Here is a 19112-nt window from a genome sequence, read left to right on the forward strand (position 1 = left end):
ACTTTCAGGGTGGAGGGAGACAGCGTTCGCTCCAACCCTTCTTGCAGGAAGGAAAGCACGACATTGATCCACTTTCGTGGGTTCTTGAAGTTTAGAAGAACACCAGTTGATGAAGAGGTTCCACTTCAACGCATAGGCATGTCTCGTGGTTGATGCTCTAGCATAAGTGATGGTAGCCACCACCGCTGGTGGTAGGGTACTCAAATAGGGTGCCATAGGGTGCCCCGTCCCTGAGAAAGCAGGTTCTTTCTCAGAGGAATTGGATAGAATTTGGGAGGTGCTGTCGCGATGAGTACTAGTTCTGGGAACCAGGTGCGGTTGTGCCAATAGGCGGGAACCAAAATTACCTGCTCCTCTTCCTCCCTGATCTTGCGCAAGAAGGCTCACTGGGGGAAACGCATACTTGCAGAGGCCCCACGGCCAGCTGTGCGCCAGTGCATCCGTGCCGAGCGTGCCCTCGGTCAGAGAATAAAACTGGTCGCTGTGGGACGAGTCGTAGGAGGCAAACAGATCTACCTGTGCGTCCCCGAACTGATCCCAAATCAGCTGAACCGGTTCAGGTCTCCCGGGATATAAATGGCTCGAAGCGACCTCAGATGCTTCTGACTCTATGTGAGGAGGTGGCGGGCGAGTTGCGACATACGGCGGGAGCACAGACCACCTTGTCGGTTGATGTACGCTACTGTCGTGGTATTGTCTGATCGGACTAATACGTGCTGACCCCTGCCCTGAGCAACGCACAGAAGAGGTGCGGGGCAAGACGTACAGCCTGCAACTCGAGGCAATTGACATGCCAAAGGCGCTGGGGTCTTGTCCTGGAGCCCGCAGCAGAATGTCCATTGCACATGGCACCCCAGCCCATTGTGGAGGCATCTGTTGATACAACATAATGCCAGGAAACTCGTTCTATGGGCACTCCAGCCCTTAGAAAACTGAGGTTTGTCCACGGGGTGAAGGTCTGACGGCAGGTCGAAGTCACTGGGACTCGGAGCGTGCCGTGTTGCCATGCCCACCTCGGGACTTGATCGCGAAGCCAAAGCTGAAGCGGTCTCATATGAAGCAACCCGAGCGGCGTTACTGCGGCTGCGGATGCCATATGCCCCAGGAGCCTCTGAAATAGTTTCAGTGGAACTGCACTCTTGTCCTCGAACTGACGAAGGCAAGTCAGCAGTGACTGCGCGCGCTCGCTCGTAAGCTGCGAGCACATGGCGACCGAGTCGATTTCCATACCGAGAAAAGAGATCCTCTGCACGGGGCAGAGTTTGCTCTTCTCCCAGTTGACCCAAAGGCCCAGACGAGCTAGGTGCCGGAGCACTAGGTCCCTGTGTTCGCAAACCTTGTCTCGAGAGTGAGCTAGGATCATCCAGTCATCGAGAGGAACAAGGGCTGCCTCGACAACCTTCGTGAAGACGCGAGGAGACAGGGCTAGCCCGAAAGGGAGAACCACGTACTGGTATGCCTGCCCCTCGGATTATATATATATATATATAATCCGAGGGGCAGGCATACCAGTACGTGGTTCTCCCTTTCGGGCTAACCCTGTCTCCTCGCCTCTATATATATATATATATATATATATATATACACACTGGTATGCCTCATTTGCATATGTAAACATGACATTTCAGAAAACTTGTAATACAAAAAATGTCTGTCTCTATGTAAGTGAAAAACTGGAAAGGTTTTATGGTGATATCTATAACTTAAAAATTGAAAGAGATTTCTAAAATTCCCTCTTAAAAAAAAAAAAAAAAAACCTTAAGACTATGTCAACAAAATAAAACATTTTGAACCTGGCATTATCCAATGCTCAGATTTCTGTTCTGGAAATGTATGCAAATGAGTGCATATTTAATCAGATTAAAACATACAATTAGCATATTTTAACATAAAATTGCAGAAAATTTGTTATGCAAATAATGTTTGCAATTCTTAATGTAATCAATCTACTGTGAAAGTGTAATATTTTTTTTTTACCCTATTCATCCGTGGAGTCTCGCTTGAGGCAAAGCTATTTTCGTAAATCTGACAACAAAACAATTATTAGTTCCAACACACTTATAATGAAATTATAAAGGGAGAGTTGATAGGGAGAAAGATGACGTAAGAAAATCATCTTTTTAGAACTAATGAATCGAACAGCCAGTTATATAGCCTACGCATTGCATACATGCAATGAACATGTTAATATCAGCTATTTAGTAGGCCTATGTTGTTGTTAATATTATTTTGTACTAAATTTAATCTAACAAATAAATGTAACTTACTGAATAAAAAGAAAATCGCCTCAGAAAACGCGCCATTTCTGTCTGTTCGCAACGCAAATATCTGCCAACTAAGCGGCGATAATTCCGTCAACGGAACTGGCAAACATGGTTGGCTAACGATACGTTTGGGAAACGCATCCCAGGTTTGGATAAGGAAAAAACGAGTTCAAAATAGCAACACTTTTTCTGTAAGAGGTAGGGGAGTGATGTTTATAAATTAAGGAAAGAAGAATTGCTTGGTTCATTTCACTAAGCAATACAAAAATCATAGATTTACATAAAATCTAAAGAAAGCCAAACTGCAACTTGCCTTAAAAAATAAATGAAATAAAAAACATTACAAAAAATAATTAATCTCACATACTGTATGAGGTCCCCTGATTGAAAATACGCAGTATCTAATACTGTACCCAGACAGAAACATGCTTGTGATAAAACAATTCTTTATTTTCTTTTGTGTCGTCACTCGGTAATTCAGGGGTTAAAAGTTCAATTTTGAAGTAAGAACTACGTACATAACATACATAAATATACAGGCAGTATGTAAACTAAGCCAACCACCAACATTAGACATTAGGATGTCCCTGAATGAAACAGCCTTTTTTGCAGTGAGGGACAATGGGCAGTGAGACTCTTCCTGACTACTTTCAGGAGTTTGTCCGGATGTGTCACTGACAACTCGACCCACAGGAGGCAAGAGAGATCAGCAGTAGAGAACAAGGCAGCTGTAACTCTACAAACCAGACTATAGTGCCATTGCAAACACACACACACTATACACACCTCTAAAGTGGCATTACATATTCCCAAGCACATTCATTTCACATTTAATACTGTGAGCCAGCGCGCACACACACACACACACACACACACACACATTCATGCGGTTGAACAAGCAGATCAATAACCTCAGTGCCATGAATAGCCAGATACACTTGCACCCACATACTCATAACTTCACACATACACACTATTCTGTAATGCATCTGAATGGAAGATGTCTTATAAATGTATTTAGGCATGATGTAATTATGATGTAAAGAGAGTCCTCTCATTCTCTATAGTCACAGCTCCATGAAGTCTCTGTCCAGGTCCATGTAGGCTTCATCAATGTAGCTGGCAATGGCACATTGTGAGCCTCTACCAGAACCCAGCAGCACTGATACTGTCTCCTTCCAGTAGGTGAAGGGAATACAAGAACTCTGTAGAGAAAGAGATACAAAAGGTAATGCCTTATGAACCCACATCTATGACAGAAAGTCTGCGTTTGGTCAATCAAGCGGAGCTCACGTTCTCCAGGCAGGTGCTGTCCTTGTCCTTGTTGAGGTAGTGGTGCTGCCAAAAGCGCAGCAGGTTGTGGAAGTTGTTGAGCAGGCAGCCGGGGTATTTCTCTGCATATTCCTTCTCTCGCAGAGCACTCAGGTAGAAAGGCAACTTCCCCCGCCTCCGCGCAAGCATCAGAATCACCAGACTGGTGTTTAGACAGCTCACGTTCTCCTGTGATTGGTCAAAACCACAGCAATAGGTTTTAAGGGTCAATGATATTTAATAAAAAAATTGAGTTCAAGAATTAGAAATGTAATCTTTGTATTCATGTTGGTTTATTTTGTAACTTTCAGGAGGTTTACTCATTTTTCATGATATTTTATCAATTTGATAAGAAAATCTTATTTTCCTGATTAATATTGACATGTTTCTTTGGTAACTGATTCAGCAGACTTGCTGGAACATTATATCTTCAATGAAGATTACCCCTCCCCGTGTTAATATTGGCACTCGTGCCATAGGTTGCAAAAAATTACATTTTATAACTTGCCTGAGTGAGGGTTTGTACATTGATGATGCTGATCAGTCTATAAAGGTAGAACAACCTGTTTTCCACTTGAGCCATGTAGGACAAGAGGCGACATTCTGAAAACACTTCAACCACTGAGAAAAAGAGACAAAGAAACACATTTAAAACATGTCTCGTCTTTCATCCATCTCTCCATTAATCGTTCAATCACTTGAGTCAAACCTTTTATGTCTTCAGTCTGGCTCTCAAACCGGTCCAGAGACAGGACGATACATCGCACCAGCATGTTAGAGTCCACCAGAGAGCTGTTGATCTGAGTCAGGAACGTCTGAAACTGAGGTGTCAAAGACAGATTTGAGATCTACTGATTCACTTCAGTGTGTGTGCCACAAGAAAAATCAAGAAAGATCTGACTCTAAGCCCACCTTCTCCTCAGTGTTGACGTATTTGTTAAATCTTTTGAAGGCATCAATGTTGAACTTCATGAGCTCACCAAGTAGGTCAAAGTAGCTCTGAAGGACATCATGTGACTTACAGCCACTGTCAATTATGCAATATAGAATGTGCTGAAAGAAAAAAATTATGAGACAGCTTAATTGACTGTTATTAACTGTAGACTACCATTCAAACGTCAGTACGTTTTTTGAAAGCAGTCTCTTATTCTCTCCACGGCTTCACTTTTAATCTTTGAAAATTGAAAATCAGTGTTTCAATATTAAAGTAAAAAAACAGTAATATTGTGAAATATTATTACAATTTAAAATAACATATTTATCTGGATTCTTTGAAGAAACTTCAAAAGAACAGCATTTATTTGAAACTGTCACTTTTGATCAATTTCATGCACCCTTACTGAATACAATTATTAATTTCTTTCAAAAAACAGTAGAGTGTGTAAATGGATTCATCACACATTGTGTTTACCTCTAACAAGCCTCTTCTGAGAAGGAAAACTTGATCGGCATAAGATGGCGTTCCTCTCAGAAAACTCTCCACTGCTCTTGCCTGCCAAAACCTGAAGTGAGTTGTGAAAAAGACATGGAGAAATGTCATGTGACCAGTCAAACTCAAAACACAAGATGTGGAAGGAAACATTACGAATGCAACTTAGATCTCACCTGAATGAAGAATCAATTGGCTCTTTCTTCATTACAGAGATTAACCGTGTAAGAATACCTTTTTTACCATCACACACAAGGTTCCTGCAAAACAATGAACTAAAGTTAATGTAAACCAATTAATCAGCAGCTCAAAACATGAGAATAAGGAAGCACTAAAGTATATGATATGAAAAGGGTCCCCATGCCTGTCTGTGTTATTCAGTGCATCCATTTCAAAGATGTTCGCACTCAGGTAGATCTCACTCAGTTCATTCAGCTCCAGTCCACTTAGAAGAAGGTACTTATTCCTGTGATCAATAAATAGATGGTTTAATATAAGTTGAGTATATGCTAAGAAATGTAGAAATATTGAGTCTAACATTCCCTGTTCCTTGCATCTCGGTGTTATACTCACTCATGGTGGTCACTGAAGCTCTGCAGCAGCCTGAGGAACTGGATCTTGAAAGAGATCTCCTGATGTGCAGGAGAAAAGAGGTGTATTGTCATCTGTATGTAAGAGTCATTTAAATAATCCTGAGTAATGAAGGGCTGCTTCTTACTGGACTGCAGTCACAGTTCTGGTTCTGTCGATGTAGGACGTGACCCGATGGCTGCTTCCTCCAGATCAGCTTATCAAACAGGTTATTGAGTCCAGGAATTAACTTGAACTCTGCCAACATTCTGTGAACCTGTGTAACAAGAGTAAAAATATATAATTCAATTCTTTAATATACACTCTCGTTCAAACTTTAGGTTTAAAGGAATTAATACTTAATTCCTTTAAACTTTTTTAAAGGAATTAAGTATTATAAACAAATACGAGTTATTTTAAACAAAACAAAACTGCCATTTTACTGTATTTTTGATCAAATAAATGCAGCATTGGTGAACATAAGAGACTTGACTAGTCAGTTGTTGGATGGCTCATACCATGTCAAATTTATCATTAATATTCAGTCACTTCAATCCCATCACATTACCTGATTTCGCTGTCTGCCCATAAGCATCACACACAGCACATAGAGAACCTCCACTTTGTACATGATCTCGTGCACGATCTTCATAGATTGGGGCAGCCTGTGTCTGAGCGGAGTGGAGGACAGGGAGCTCTCATCAGATGACTCTGAAAGACAGCCAATCAGAGTGGATGAGACCAAGTAACAGGAAAGAATGGCGAGGAATCACAGTTATATAAATAACAGAGCAAGAAAGAGAAGAGGATCTCACCTGTACTGCTCTGCTCCGCTTCCTCAATTGCTAACTGCATGAGAGCATCCAGAACCAGTGCGTTGTCAAGCCAACTATGCCAGTCTTCCAGCTCCAGCCGGGCAGAAGCACCCGCCGCTTCTGTAACTTTTCGTGTGGCGAGCTTACAAAGGCGCTCAATAAAGCCTGGGATATTCAGCAGAGCCACTGCAGACAGATCAGAGCAAGCGTGTGACCACATGACACAACAGAACGCATATTATTATCTTATGGATTAACTGCAGTTGTGTTTTCTAACCCTGGTTGCTCTCAGCGCGTGATGTGCACGTGCTGGTCTTTTGCTGGGTACTGCGGGCCAGGAGAGTGTGTTTGTCATCTACACCAACGTCTGGCTCTGATATGGTGACCGAGAGGATACGACAGAAGTTGGCCAGCTGCTGCTGGTTGAAGCTCTGGACCAGACTAGCCAAGTTGGGAATTTTCTCCAGGTGAATGATTTCCTAAGTTTAAAATAGAAAATAAATGATTTACTACGCTGCTAAGAGACAGAGAGCATTTCTGAATATCATACAAAATACACTTTTAATCTGTGTGATAGCAAAGCTGAATTTTCAGCATCATTACTCCAGTCTTCACAGCAACATGATCCTTCAGAAATTATTCTAATATGCTGATTTGCTGCTCAAGAAACATTTAATATTATCATCATCAGTATTGAAAACAGTTGTGCTGCTTAATATATTTTAAAAAGAAACCATGATAAAAAAAAATTCAGGATTCTTTGACGAATAGAAAGTTCAAAAGAAAAACAGCATTTATTTAAAATAGAAATATTTTGTGACATTACAAATGTCTTTACTGTCACTTTTGATCGATTTAATGCATCCTTGCTGAATAAAATAATTCCTTAAATTTTTTACCGACTGCAAACTTTTAAACAGTAGTGTATATGCATTTGCTTTTACCTTTCGGACACTCAGAATGTCCTCAATAAGAGTGGCAGTTGGTAAGAAAACCTTTTTGTTGGACATGAGAGTGAACAGGAACATGACGAAATCCTCCCTCGCTGCAAGGCTTTTTGTGACGCCCTCTGTCTAACAGACCAAAGCAGAGGCTGTTACTCACAAGGAAACAAGTGAAATAATTCATATCGTAATTATTATTTCTGTCCTTTCAGAGTCATGCATTTTGTAATATACTTACACATATACAGCAGTTGTACAGTCCGCTTAGACAGTCCTTGATGAGATCATCGCTCACTAAAAATAATAAAGCAAACCTTTAATTAAATTGAAAAACATCAAACACTCTCTCTTTCCTAAAAAACAATAAGCAATGAGAAGAGTGGAAATGAGGAAGTTTGGATTTAATATTTAAATAAGCTTACGTATGGGTAGGTCTCCTTGTACTGTGAGCGTTGGCCGCATCAGAATCTCTACAAATAGCTGCAGACAAATGACAAAAGCACTGAGTAACTAACAAATCTGTATACTGTGATTACCAGAATGATAATTACGGTAACAGCCAAACTGGTTCCTTTTCAATTCAAATATTATGATTCCATGAAAGATTTTGTATGTTTTCAAGAGTGTAAAATAGAAATTTCAACATAAATGAAAAACTAAAACTAAACGAAACTAACAGTTACTGAAAAACTAACTGAAATAAAATAATAATTAGTCAAGTCAAGTTTATTTATATAGCGCTTTTCACAATACAGATTGTATCAAAGCAGCTTCACAGTATTAAATTAAAATAATACATCAATGTTTGTTTCTAGTCGAAAACGTCCACGTTTGGTAATGCTGATCAATAGTATTGTTGATTGATTAATTAAATTAAATATCCCCAAATATCCCCAACTGAGCAAGCCAAAGGCAACAGTGGCAAGGAACCGAAAAACTCCATCAGGTGACCTAATGGAGAAAAACCCAGGCTCAGTCGGGGGCCACTTCTCCTCTGGCGTTTATAAACTAGAGGTCAGATTTAACTGTAAGATTAAAAGTATTATATGAATGCCTGGCTGAAGAGATGCGTCTTTAATCTAGTTTTAAACTGGGAGAGCGAGTCTGAGCAACGAACAGTATCAGGAAGACTATTCCAGAGTTTTGGAGCTAAATGTGAAAATGCTCTCCCTCCTTTGGTGGACCTAGATATCCTAGGTATGACCAAAAGCCTCGAATTTAGTGATCTTAAAGAGCGTGATGGATTATAGGGCGATAGAAGATCCGTTAAATAGACTGGAGCTAAGCCGTTTAGGGCTTTATAAGTCAGTAGCAATACCTTGTAGTTAATACGGAACTTTATAGGTAACCAATGTAAGTGATGATAAAATCGGTGTTATATGATCATATTTTCTTGATCTAGTAAGAACTCTAGCGGCTGCATTTTGGACTAACTGTAGCTTGTTTATTGAGGATGCAGGACAACCAGCTAATAAAGCATTATAGTAATCTAGTCTCGAGGTCATGAACGCATGAACTAACTTTTCTGCATCAGAAACTGATAGCATGTTACGTAGCTTAGCAATGTTTCTAAGGTGGAAAAAGGCTGTTCTTGTAACATATGAAATATGATTTTCAAAAGACAGGTTGCAGTCTAATATAACACCCAGGTCTTTTACTGTAGAGGATAAAGTAACAGGACATCCTACTATGTTAAAGTTGTATTGTAAGAGGTTTTGTGGGCGTTTTTTTGAACCGATAAGTAGTACCTCTGTCTTGTCTGTATTTAATAAAAGAAAATTGCGCGTCATCCAATCTTTTATATCTTTAACACACTCTGTCAATTTGGATAATTTAGCGTTTTCATCTGGCCGTGATGAAATATAGATTTGAGTGTCATCAGCATAACAATGGAAACTAATTCAATGTTTCCTTATAATATTTCCAAGTGGCAGCATATATATTGAGAATAACAGAGGGCCTAACACAGATCCCTGCGGCACTCCATAGTTTACTGGAGTTATGATCGATTTTTCTCCATTTAAATAGACAAAATGGTAGCGGTCTGATAAGTATGATCTGAACCAGCTTAATGCTTGTCCTTGAACACCAGTATAATTTTGTAGTCGATCTTAAGAGTATTGTGTGATCTATAGTATCGAACGCAGCACTAAGATCAAGTAAAACTAGTATTGAGATACAGCCTTGGTCAGAAGCTAATAGTAAATCATTTGTGATTTTAACAAGCGCAGTTTCAGTGCTATGATGCGGTCTGAATCCAGACTGAAACTTTTCATAGATGTCATTTTCTTGCAAGAAAGAGCCCAGTTGGGCGGATACAACTTTTTCTAGTATTTTAGACATAAAAGGAAGATTTGAAATGGGTCTATAATTTGCTAGATTATGTGGGTCTAATTGTGGTTTCTTAATGAGAGGTTTTATAACTGCCAGTTTAAATGTTCTTGGAACATGACCTAAAGATAAAGAGAAGTTAATAATATTGAGGAGAGGCTCTTCCACTATAGGTAACACTTATTTCAGTAGTTTAGTGGGTATAGGATCTAATAAACATGTTGTTGTTTTAGATGAGGTGATAAGTTTATTTAACTCTTTTTGTTCTATAGTTGTAAAGCACTGTAATTGTTCTTGTGGGGTGATAATTAAGGCTGAATTATAAGGCGCGAGTGAGGATTGAACGTTTACAATTGTGGTTCTGATGTTTTCTATTTTCTCAGTGAAGAACTTCATGAAATCATTACTACTAAACTGTAACGGAATATTTTGTTCAGGTGACATCTGTTTATTTGTTAGTCTAACCACGGTGTTAAATAAAAACCTAGGATTGTTTTGGTTGTTTTCTATTAGTTTGCCGAGGTGCTCAGCCCTGGCCGCTTTTAGGGCCTTTTTATAACGTGACATACTGTCTTTCCATGCGATTCTAAAGACCTCTAAATTAGTTTGTTTCCATTTACGCTCTAAATTAAGGGTTTCTCTCTTTAGAACATGCATAGTATTGTTGTACCATGGTGTTTAATTTTCTCTCTGACCTTTTTTAATCTAATGGGTGCAACAATATCCAATTTTCCAGAGAGAATGGTGCTCATAGAGCTAGTTAATTCCTCTAGTTCATCTGTTTGTTTGGGTTCACTGAGCAGCTGAGACAGATCAGATAAGCAATTTGAAAAATTATCTATGGTGGATGGAAGGATTGTTCTGCCTGATCGATAACGCGGCACAGCATGATGTATTACAGGAGTACGTAATATGCAAGTTACCATGTGATGGTCAGTGACATCATCACTTTGTGGAATGATATCTATATCAGTTGGATCGGTTCCATGTGATACAATTAAATCGAGTGCATGATTAAAACGATGAGTTGGTCCGGTAACGTTTTGCTTGACCCCAAAGGAGTTTAATAAATCTGTAAACGCAGCCCCTAACGCAGAGGGATGTTTTTCTTACATCTGAGAGCGTAACATTTAGTACAAGTACTTCAAATGAAATAAACTTATAACCGTTTTCTGAGTAACATTGAGAATATCTCTATAGATTGTTGCAACACCGCCGCCACGACCAATCAGACAGGGCTCATGCTTATAGGAGTATCCAGATGGAGTAGACTCATTTAGACCGAAATAATCATTTGGTTTAAGCCAGGTTTCAGTAAGGCAAAGTACATCGAAGCTATTATCTGTGACTGTTTCATTTACAATAACTGCCTTAGGTGTGAGTGATCTAATGTTTAGAAGACCTAGCTTTAGAAAATGTTTTTGTTTACTAATAGCAACATTTTCTGTTTTAATAACAATTAGATTTTTCCTAGATCCTGCAGTAGATTTAATATTTGATCTCACTAAACGAGGAATAGACACAGTTTCTATGCAATGTTCTACACTAGTATTTATATCAGTTAAATTGGTGCAGCAGAGACTATGATTTGGACTTTTGGTTACTAGTCAAAAGGTATTTAACATTTTGGAGATGTTATCCAACAGAAGATCCGCTCCGAATCTGTTTGGGTGTAAGCCATCGGCACGGAAAAGCCTAGGACGCTCCAAAAACAGATTCCAATTATTTACAAAGAGCAGTTTCTGCTCAGTGCACCATGACATTAACCATTCATTTAGCGCGAATAATCTACTAAACTTTTCATGTCCAAGTCAGTACGTGGGAAGCGGTCCTGACACAATGATCGTTGTTTCAGGCGATGTGCAGCGTACCGTATCGATCAGATTCCTGAAGTCTTTTTTCAGAACCTCCGTCTGGCGCAGCCTGATGTCGTTCACTCCCGCGTGCAGGACCACAGTTCCGACGCGCTCGTCACCGTTCAGAATCTCGGGAACGCGAGCAGCGATTTCAGAAACACGAGCACCAGGAAAGCAGTGACTGTGCACCTTACTTTTTACCTAACGTAGCGTGTACGTGCCGAACGATGGAATCGCCGATGATCACAGCATCGCGTTCTGTTTCGCGAAGAGGGGAGAAACGGTTTTGGGTGGATATCTCGAAAACCGGGAGGGTCGGAGAGAGTCTTGGTCTAGACCTGACTCGCGTCTTCCGCTGCGGAACTATCCAGGCTTCGTGGTGGCGTGTTGGAGCCGGAGTGAACGAGACCATGGCTGATCGCGACCTCGGCGCTCGGGACCGATGCTGAGAAACGCACGAGGTCGGAGTCAGCGGGTTAGTAACGTTAATCACTGATTTGTGTGCATCGGCGCGTGATGTTTCAAGAGCTAAACGCCGGTCTCTCAGCTCGGCTTGTCTCACTAAAAGGTTGTGGATCTGTGTCTCAACAGCTTCCAGTTCAGACTGCAGTGCGTGCAGCTCAAATGTGTCCTCACCTGCACCAAAAGGGTAATCTAGGGACTACTTACACCTGATATATTCGCCATTTTAACAGATGGACAGTAAGTTAGCAACGACGCTACCAGTGATAATATTAATATTAATACTAATTTATGACTGAAGTCTTGGATATAATCCGTCTTTGTAGTGGTACGGGTTAGGGCTGTCACTTTTGTGAAAAAATCCTGTTCGATTTTTGAGACATAAGTGTTCATTGAATCGATTGTAAAATCGAAAATTGAAAAATAAAACGCCAAATATGGGCAAATCCACAGACAACTAACAGGCATTAGGACGAACGTAAAGAGGGTGCGCCGCGCCTGACGCGCACAAGTCAGCAATATTTCTGATGATTTATTGGCGTGAAGTTTCGCGCACAATGACTAGTGCAACATTCTCGAAAAGAAATAAGCAGAGTGGACTGCCATAGCAGCATATATGAAAAACATTACCTCATTCTTCAACATGGCTGTGTTTACGATTAGAAATGTCAAACAAATTTCGCCTACGTAGGCGATTGTAGACCATAGCCCGAATCTGTATCTGAATGCATGAGACTGTCTGAATACCGGGAAAATTCACAGTTTTGTAGTAAAAAGAGACACATTATGCAGAAGGATCATTTGCTGTTATGCGTGTTTGTCAGAGCCTGCAGTTGCAAATGACGCGCGTTCGCTGAGGGCATAACATGACGAGCTGGACGCGCTCCAAGAAAAGACCGTTAAAATCGATTCCCTATTTTCGTTTTCGAAACTTGCGTTGGTTGGTCCGATCGATTGTGCAATCGATTTTCGAACGTAAAGTGACAGCCCTAGTACGGGTGTAGAGTAGACGCACGATAGGTGAAAATTTTTTTGTTTGTAAGTGAGTGTGGAGATGATCCACAGGAGTAACCTATAAGAGTATCCGATGTTGGATCACTAATAGGCTTGAGACGCGTCTGCTCAACAGTCCGCGTTGTAACTGTGAGGTGAGGAAAAGTAGAAAATGTTCGTTGTAAGTGAGTTTAGAGAGAAAAATCAAGAATTATAAATCAAATCGATGGAGCTCCAAAGACAACAACGCGTTCAGACGCGTCGCATGCGCATTCGTCAACAGGAAGTCAACACGAGTCACTTAACTCTTTGATGTGTCTGTCTAATTAGCTAAATAAATAATCGTTTGTAATTAATAAGCTCTCATCATGTACCGGAAAATCATGATTTGATGCTCAATAAACGTTATTATAAATGCTGAAAATTATGGAAGCTTGTTTCCGCCACGGAATTTAAAAAATACAAAAGGAAATTGCGAATATTTCACAATTCTGATAAAGTCAAACTCACAATTCTGAGAACTAACTCACAATTGTCAGATATAAATATTTTTTTAAATACTTTTAAGTCACTTTACTGCTCTGTGTGAATAAATGTATTATTATTTTAAAAGAATCGCACTGACCCCCAAACTTTTGCAAAGTAGTCTAACTTCTTAGGGGCTCTAGCTTAAGAACAATTGAAAACTAGAAACTACATACAAGATGAATAAGAATAGCCATTTACATGAATGCCTTCAAAATTAAGACAATTTAACTTAGCCTATCTTGATCGAGATTAGTCAGGCATTATATTTAATTACAAGAAACTCACATCAACTCCTCCAAACAGGTCAAACGTATATGTATTGGGTGAAACCGACTCCTGTGGTGTTTTGCGCTCCTCTGTGACAAATGACATGGCCTCCATAGACAGCAATGACGACAGCTCCTGCGCAATCACAAAACAACTCAATTAACATCTGATCATCACAAATTATACGAATGGGTTTCATTGCATTTCATGCATTTTGTATGAATGGACGACATTTTGATTACCATGACCATGCTGTCAATCTTGGAGAGATCACTGTTAGGATGGCTGCTCTCATGAAGTCTCCTCAATAACACTGGTATTCCCTGCCATTGAGCTCTTTTATCTCTCTCCTCCAGCAAAACCGCAGGAATCTTCATTCGACAACACAAACACAACACTGCTCAAACACTATACATACATTTCAGATATATTAATTATTGCTCCTATTGTTATCAGACTATTTAACACTAAACACCTTTAGCAAGCAATGCAAATACATAAAACATCAGCACTTTATCATATAGTTAGATCATAAACTAATCATGTTTGCGAAGTTGAAAAGCAGGAAGAGAATCACTAAGTCAGTTTTTTAAAATAAAAACCTACAACTACACATTTGTCATCCACCCTACACAATTCGTTTGTCGGATTATCGCTCTCAATGAAATGTAATATATGACTCTTTGAGAGCTAACGTTATTTTAGATTGAGGAGTCTCCAGGCCTTCGTATGTAAACAGTGTCTAAGACGCGTTTTGGAGGCAGTTTGGACCTTTATATAACTTAAAATCTCACCTGAGACCCTCTAGTCAACCCAACACCTGTGATTTGTCCTTGTTGAATTTTATTAAAAATGTTTTTGCATGAATTTCCTCTGCTTGTTTGGGTCCGTGAAAACCCAGAGCGTCTTGTCGCCATTGCTGTTTCGCTGACGTTGTGACGTTGAGAAGTTTCCGCGACACCACCGGGGATGATAGAGTTAATACTGCACCTTGCTGGACTGGAGGGGTAACTACAACCAGCAACTGACCCCCACCCACTGAATAACTGCGGGGAGTGCCGTGCCATTAGTGAGACTTTAATTTTATTCTTTGTGAAAGAAAAACACCAAAAAATTGATATTTCTTGATGCTGGTCTGCACTCCCATTACACACCGCTCTGTTCTTAGGATGGCGAAAAGTCTTAAAAGTTACATTTTGTTTAAGCACGAAATGTTTGAGATGGCCAATCAAAACAGGCGAGTGCGAACTCGGCTGACAAAACTATTTTTTTTTTTTTTTTACTAAAAACGGAAAACTTTTTATGCATTTTGGCCGTTAATTTACAAGTTCATTACTGAAAATGCAAACTTTTGAAAACGGGATTCAAAGTACAAGTTTTTGAAAACAATAGTTATCATCTAGCCTACATGTAAACTACAAAAACGTGAATGTGTGAAAACGGTAACATCATGCACAGGCCTAAGTTATATGTGTTCAGTCTATGTCCAAACATTGGCGATGTCACTTTCTTCCAGACGCCAATGACACATAACGGCCACAAACACATAAAAAGTTTTTTTTTTTTTTTTTTTTGAAAAAGGTGTTGTGTAAACAGTAGTGAAAGACTGGTGAGATGTATTGTACGTAGCTAAACATTTAATATTTGACAACTGTTTTACGATTGAAATGTTCAGCAACTGGCAGTAAGATAATTTTTACATTTTTATGAAATTTCACCTTTTTTTGAACATGAACATGCTATTATTTACATAATTCATAACTGAATGCGTCGAGAGGAGTAACATTGTGCGTTTTGACATATTAGACATAAAAGTGAATGTGTGCATAATTGAAAAAAAATATATTTGCAAATAGTTTAAACTTATTACTTAATAATAGACTGGAACTTTCACCATTCTTATTCCCCCCCCCCCCACCCCCATTGCTTTTTAATAATAATAATGAATTAATTAATAATAATAATTTTTTAACCTTTATGCTTGTAGGCCTACTAAAACAATTCACAAAATAACTATAATTAAATAATAATAAAAAAATTTACCTTGAGTCATGTAACACATTTCTAAACTATAAAATACAACAACTTAACTTTACCACTTCAAACTCTGCTGGTAATATGAAATGATTTTTAACAAGCCAATAATTTTGAACATCATCTTATATATATCTTTATATAAAGCATTTAGAATTGTAATGTTATAACAGCAAATGTCAATCATGCATTTAAACAAAATATGCTAACAAAATAACACAAGGATATATTTTGAAATAGACCAAGATATAGACCAAGTATGAGCACTGAAATAACCAATGAAGAAATATACCCTTTAATGCATTGCGTTCAATACAATGGACAGATTTATTTTCAGTAATGGAAAGATTTTATTATTGTGTCAATGCATTTGTAACACTTGTAGAAATAATATAAAGATACTATAGGGTTTATTTTTTTCCTTGGTCCACCTACATTTACCGTACACAGCTGGACAAATAAACACTGGGTTCCTGTAGTTTTCTCCATTTAGGTGGCTTTCCCATAACTCATGGGCATGGGCGATGATGAATGAAACCCACTCACATAATCGACATCATCAAAGGAGATTAAAGTTATGATAGACGCCCATAAGAACTCAGCGCACACCCTCTGAGATGATAAACGACTGTAAGGAAAGAGAGACGTGTACCCATGCTCATGCACTTCCTGAACACACAAGGAGGATCAGATGGGGCTGTGTGCAGGACAACAGAACTAACCCAACAGCAAGGAAATGGGCGTTTCTGAAGTTGACCCCACAAAATCCTCCAATTTACTGGAGCTGAAAAAGGAGGAGAGCAGCAGCAGACCTGAATAAACACCGAAAGAGACAATACATCGTATATTTGCCTCTGCTGGATTTGGATCACATTTGGTGAGTTTACTTCTATTTGATCTGCTTTTATTATTGTTTATAGTGTGAAATAATAATAAAAAAAACTATAAAAACACAACTTGAACCATAAAATATAACAACTTAAGATACTTTACCACTTCAAACTCTGCTGTGAATATGAAAGGATTTTTAACAAGGGAATGAATCTGTGCTTGAACATCATCATTTTATTATAGTCAGAAGTCTACGTAACAGTTTTAGTGTTTTTTTTATGTAAAAGGTCTCTGAGAATGACTGAAGACTGGTTATGAGAAAATAACTTTTCCCGAGGCTGTTCTTCTTTAGCTTTGACCTGAAGAAAAGCACAGTGTGTCTCAAGACTTAGAAAAGTCTGAAAGAGTGCCTTCATTTCTCAGCTCTGGACTTCAGCCATAGTCAGTTTACTTACTATTTTTACTTCCTGCCCTTTTCCCTGTCTAGGTTTTGGCAAAAGCAGAAAACCTGAGGCTAAACGTACAATTATGCAGTTGTGTCTTGAACCCTTGACTTAATATAATATTTTTATTACATCATTTATTTTATTATAAATAATATACAAGAACACTAACTATATAATAAATATATTGTTTTGAAAATATATATATTTAAACATTTTAAAAGTGAAATGTGTTTATAAACAATATAATAATAATAAATAATAATAATACAAAATATTTTAAATTGTTTAAAATAATATTGAATATTTATAAAATATTGGCAAACGTTTAAGTTAAATGTTTAGAAACAAATAATATATATATTATTATTAAGTTATACATTTCACTTAAATGTTTGCCAATATTTTATAAATATTCAATATATACATACCATATTTGAAATGTGTTAAAAGTGAAATATGTGTCCTGATTTACAACACAGAAATGCACAGATGAGAAGGTTTCATATGTTGACAGGTGCTGTTTATCACCATGACATCCCTTCTGATGTTGGTCACGCTGCTTCATCTCATCACGCTGGCCGTTCTCTTTATCGCCACCATGGAGAAGGTAAGTATATGAAGCACTTTATCCCCAAAAATCAGAATAACGTGCATACATCTAAAAACGTTAATGCCTATTTATGATTCAGTCCTGGTGGGTTTGGCAAGGCACAGAAAACTCAGACCTGTGGTACAACTGCCGATTTGACAATGAAACCGAGTCGTGGTTTTGTGCAACATCACAAGAGACGGGTAAAATAACACAAACAATGATTTTGAAATATGGGAATTTATTGCAATATCCATCACCAAACAAGAGGTTCAAAGCTGCCTAGAATAGTCTCCATGTTTTGTGTCCACCAGAGTGGCTTCAAGCTGTCCAGGTTCTGATGGTCCTGTCCGTGGTTTTCTCCTCCATTTCATTCCTGATATTCCTGGGACAACTCTTCACCATGTCTAAAGGAGGACTCTTTTACCTCACCGGTATCTGCCAGGCATTTGCCGGTATGTGCTTTGAATTAATTTGCTTTATTACCCAATTTTAACGTCTTAAATACATAAACACTTGTTTCATTTGCTCCCAAGTCGAGAAAAAACATTTGGAATTTTTTTTCTGACCTTTTGTCTCCTTTCAGGCCTCAACGCCTTCACTGCCGTGCTCATTTACACCCTGCACAATAAAGAAATCCTTCAGGACTCTCGGGAGTTGAGCTTGGGACACTTCGGCTACTGCTTTTTCTTGGCGTGGGTTTGTGTACCCTTGCTCCTGTGCAGTGGAATCATGTACATCCATCTGCGTAAAAGGGAATAGCAATGAGTCTCCTAAAAAGAGACAAGCTATGCGAAGAATGTTTGCTGTTGATATACTCCACTGAGTGATTATATACTTCATGATATCTCTATGCAACAAACAAGACATTTATTTTTCACGTATTTAGTCACACATAAGTATACACAGATGGAATATAGCCCCACAGCCCATGCCGAAAATCAGCTCAACTTGGTTAACTCTTAAAAGGCAACCATGACTAATATATCCGATTAGCTGAATTATATCTAATTTAATAATAAAAGGGGCCATATAACGTAATCTCATTTAATACTGGAGGAATGCTTGTATACATTATAGTGGAATCCATATGCTAAAATGTTGAGATGTATTTTTATAAATAAATTCAATGAAGTCATTAATGTAGGATTTCAAATTCATTACTGTGCTAAATGTGAAAATATTCTTCACAAATACATTGCAAGCCGGTGGACTCCACAGACCTTGGGAGTGCATGACAAACTCATGACTCCAGTTTCTGAACTAATAGCTTCCATCACGCATTCTAGCATGATCTTACGTCAAACTAAGCTTTCAAAAACAAACTGCTTCCTGACATTCAAAGGTCCCTTTTTTGGGGGGAAAGTTCCTAGGGTATCAGCACCTGGTGGTCCCATACGCCAAAACACCCCCCCCCCCCCCCCAAAAATAAAGCGCTCTCC

At 38.8% G+C, this 19112-nt stretch overlaps 2 protein-coding genes across 2 annotated transcripts; one reads left to right on the forward strand and one right to left on the reverse strand.

The window, feature by feature from the left end:
- Positions 1–2453: 2453 nt before the first annotated feature.
- trpc4apb (transient receptor potential cation channel, subfamily C, member 4 associated protein b) lies at positions 2454–14814 on the reverse strand. Its single transcript, XM_081387718.1, has 19 exons — positions 14565–14814; positions 14013–14141; positions 13789–13905; positions 7756–7813; positions 7572–7627; positions 7334–7462; positions 6667–6868; positions 6390–6575; positions 6143–6285; positions 5723–5851; positions 5578–5636; positions 5369–5470; positions 5181–5264; positions 4987–5077; positions 4488–4628; positions 4285–4396; positions 4084–4196; positions 3558–3764; positions 2454–3469 (listed from the first exon to the last, which is right to left on the reverse strand). The coding sequence occupies exons 1-19, from the start codon at positions 14685–14687 to the stop codon at positions 3332–3334; spliced, it is 2319 nt and encodes a 772-aa protein (XP_081243844.1). The 5' UTR covers positions 14688–14814; the 3' UTR covers positions 2454–3331.
- Positions 14815–16475: 1661 nt separating this feature from the next.
- Positions 16476–18809, forward strand: emp3b (epithelial membrane protein 3b (MAM blood group)). Its single transcript, XM_081386028.1, has 5 exons — positions 16476–16681; positions 17596–17688; positions 17771–17873; positions 17985–18125; positions 18257–18809. Exons 2-5 carry the CDS (start codon positions 17611–17613, stop codon positions 18430–18432), a joined length of 498 nt encoding a protein of 165 aa, XP_081242154.1. The 5' UTR covers positions 16476–16681; positions 17596–17610; the 3' UTR covers positions 18433–18809.
- The last annotated feature ends 303 nt before the right edge of the window (positions 18810–19112 follow it).

Source organism: Scardinius erythrophthalmus (assembly GCF_964197995.2).
Source record: "Scardinius erythrophthalmus genome assembly, chromosome: 15".
Taxonomy (NCBI): domain Eukaryota; kingdom Metazoa; phylum Chordata; class Actinopteri; order Cypriniformes; family Leuciscidae; genus Scardinius; species Scardinius erythrophthalmus.

Bases quoted from the DNA above. Each gene is read 5' to 3' on its own strand.
- emp3b (XM_081386028.1), top strand. From the start codon at position 17,611: ATGACATCCCTTCTGATGTTGGTCACGCTGCTTCATCTCATCACGCTG. The intron at 17,689-17,770 runs GTAAGTATATGA...TTTATGATTCAG, and splicing joins TTATCGCCACCATGGAGAAG to TCCTGGTGGGTTTGGCAAGG. The intron at 17,874-17,984 runs GTAAAATAACAC...TGTGTCCACCAG, and splicing joins TGCAACATCACAAGAGACGG to AGTGGCTTCAAGCTGTCCAG.
- trpc4apb (XM_081387718.1), bottom strand. From the start codon at position 14,687: ATGGCGACAAGACGCTCTGGGTTTTCACGGACCCAAACAAGCAGAGGA. The intron at 6,869-7,333 runs GTAAAAGCAAAT...TTTTAAACTTAG, and splicing joins ACATTCTGAGTGTCCGAAAG to GAAATCATTCACCTGGAGAA. The intron at 4,629-4,986 runs GTAAACACAATG...TTTTTCTTTCAG, and splicing joins TCAGAAGAGGCTTGTTAGAG to CACATTCTATATTGCATAAT.